At 44.7% G+C, this 1,254-nt stretch overlaps 1 protein-coding gene across 2 annotated transcripts in view; it reads right to left on the reverse strand.

Annotated features, from left to right (window-relative positions):
- Positions 1-6: 6 nt before the first annotated feature.
- LOC102207962 (butyrophilin-like protein 2) overlaps positions 7-1,254 on the reverse strand; it is an 11,529-nt gene continuing 10,281 nt past the window's right edge. The window contains exons 2-3 of one of the 2 annotated variants that reach the window (XM_013907946.1): positions 522-576; positions 7-455 (exon numbers count right to left, since the gene is read on the reverse strand). In XM_013907946.1, the coding sequence (XP_013763400.1) occupies positions 409-455; positions 522-576 (102 nt within the window). In that variant the 3' untranslated portion in view covers positions 7-408. Of the gene's footprint in view, positions 456-521; positions 855-1,254 lie in introns of both variants that reach the window. The other variant, XM_005754727.2, reaches the window with a different exon arrangement.

Below are 1,254 nucleotides of genomic sequence, written 5' to 3' on the forward strand. Positions count from 1 at the left end.
ATAATGTCACTATAAAACAATATCCAGTAAATGCTACCATGGTACTAAAATACCTAACACTATGTGTGCAACATAATGCATACAAAAGACACAAGAAAACCAAATGATAAGTGAAGTAAAGTGAAGTAAAACCTTTCTTTGAAAGTGTTTAAATAAAGTGCAGAAAAAGCCCAAAAATGGCTTAAAAAGGTTAAACAGCACAGACTGTAAAGATGGTGAGAAACAGACGAGGAACATGGAACAATAGCTGATCACACACAGTGAAGGACTGTGCACACAGCAGAGACAGACTGAGGATGTGACTGGACGTAAAAGTGAGACGTGTGTTCCTGTATTATCACGCTGTGACATTAAAACTCACTAAATGAACAAAAAGGCAGAGTGGTGAGGGTAAGACTCAGAGTCGGATCAATGGAGCAGCTTCTGGTCCTGATGTCCCCTGTTTGATCCTGGACCTGCAGAGGAGACACAAGACAGTCAGACACAATCGCACAAGCCAGCAAACAAACAGACAAACCAACCTTTGACTTTGAGCTTCACGGTTTTCTTTCTGATGAAGGTTCCCTTCCTCCAGACCAAACACTTGTACTCTCCACTGTCTCTCTCTGTGGGCTGTTTCAGGGTCACACTGAGGTCTCCAGTTTCCAGCAGGTCTTTGTTCATCACAGTTCGGTCTCTGTAAACCTCGTGCTGTTCTTCATATTGGTTTGGGCCGTTCGTAAACACGTGAGCCTTCTGGAACGGCTCGTAGCGTTCCCATATCACTTGAATTTCCCCTGACAGGTTTTTTGTTGTTTTGAAGGGCAGCTGGACAGACTCCGCCCCCTCCTCCACCTCCACTTTCACTGGAATCACTGAAAGAACAGCAAACACAGACAGCAGCAGGTTTTCAGAGGTGTAGAGAAAACTGAAGGACGGAAGCAGATCTGAGCAGGAGGAACAGGATAGAGATCCTGACACTGAGAGAAATTTAAAACTGCTTGGCTTCTCATGTCTTTTGTATAGTCTCGATTATTCTCTAACCCTAAGAGAGTCTCCCAGACTTGTTCTCTAAAAACCTAAAGAAGAATTATGGACTTGATCAACTGGTGCCTTAATGAAGCTGACACTCTCCGGGAATTGGGAGAGCCCGATTGTCCTGCAGAGACGCTTGCTGCCAGATACTCGATGGTCGGTTGCGTCGTATGTCTGGCGACACTCTTGATGGAGGACACTGAACGACGTCTACCAATTCAGAACTATGGTAACAGAGTT

Source organism: Pundamilia nyererei, unplaced genomic scaffold, assembly GCF_000239375.1.
Source record: "Pundamilia nyererei isolate P.nyererei 1_Seehausen unplaced genomic scaffold, PunNye1.0 scaffold00632, whole genome shotgun sequence".
NCBI lineage: Eukaryota > Metazoa > Chordata > Actinopteri > Cichliformes > Cichlidae > Pundamilia > Pundamilia nyererei.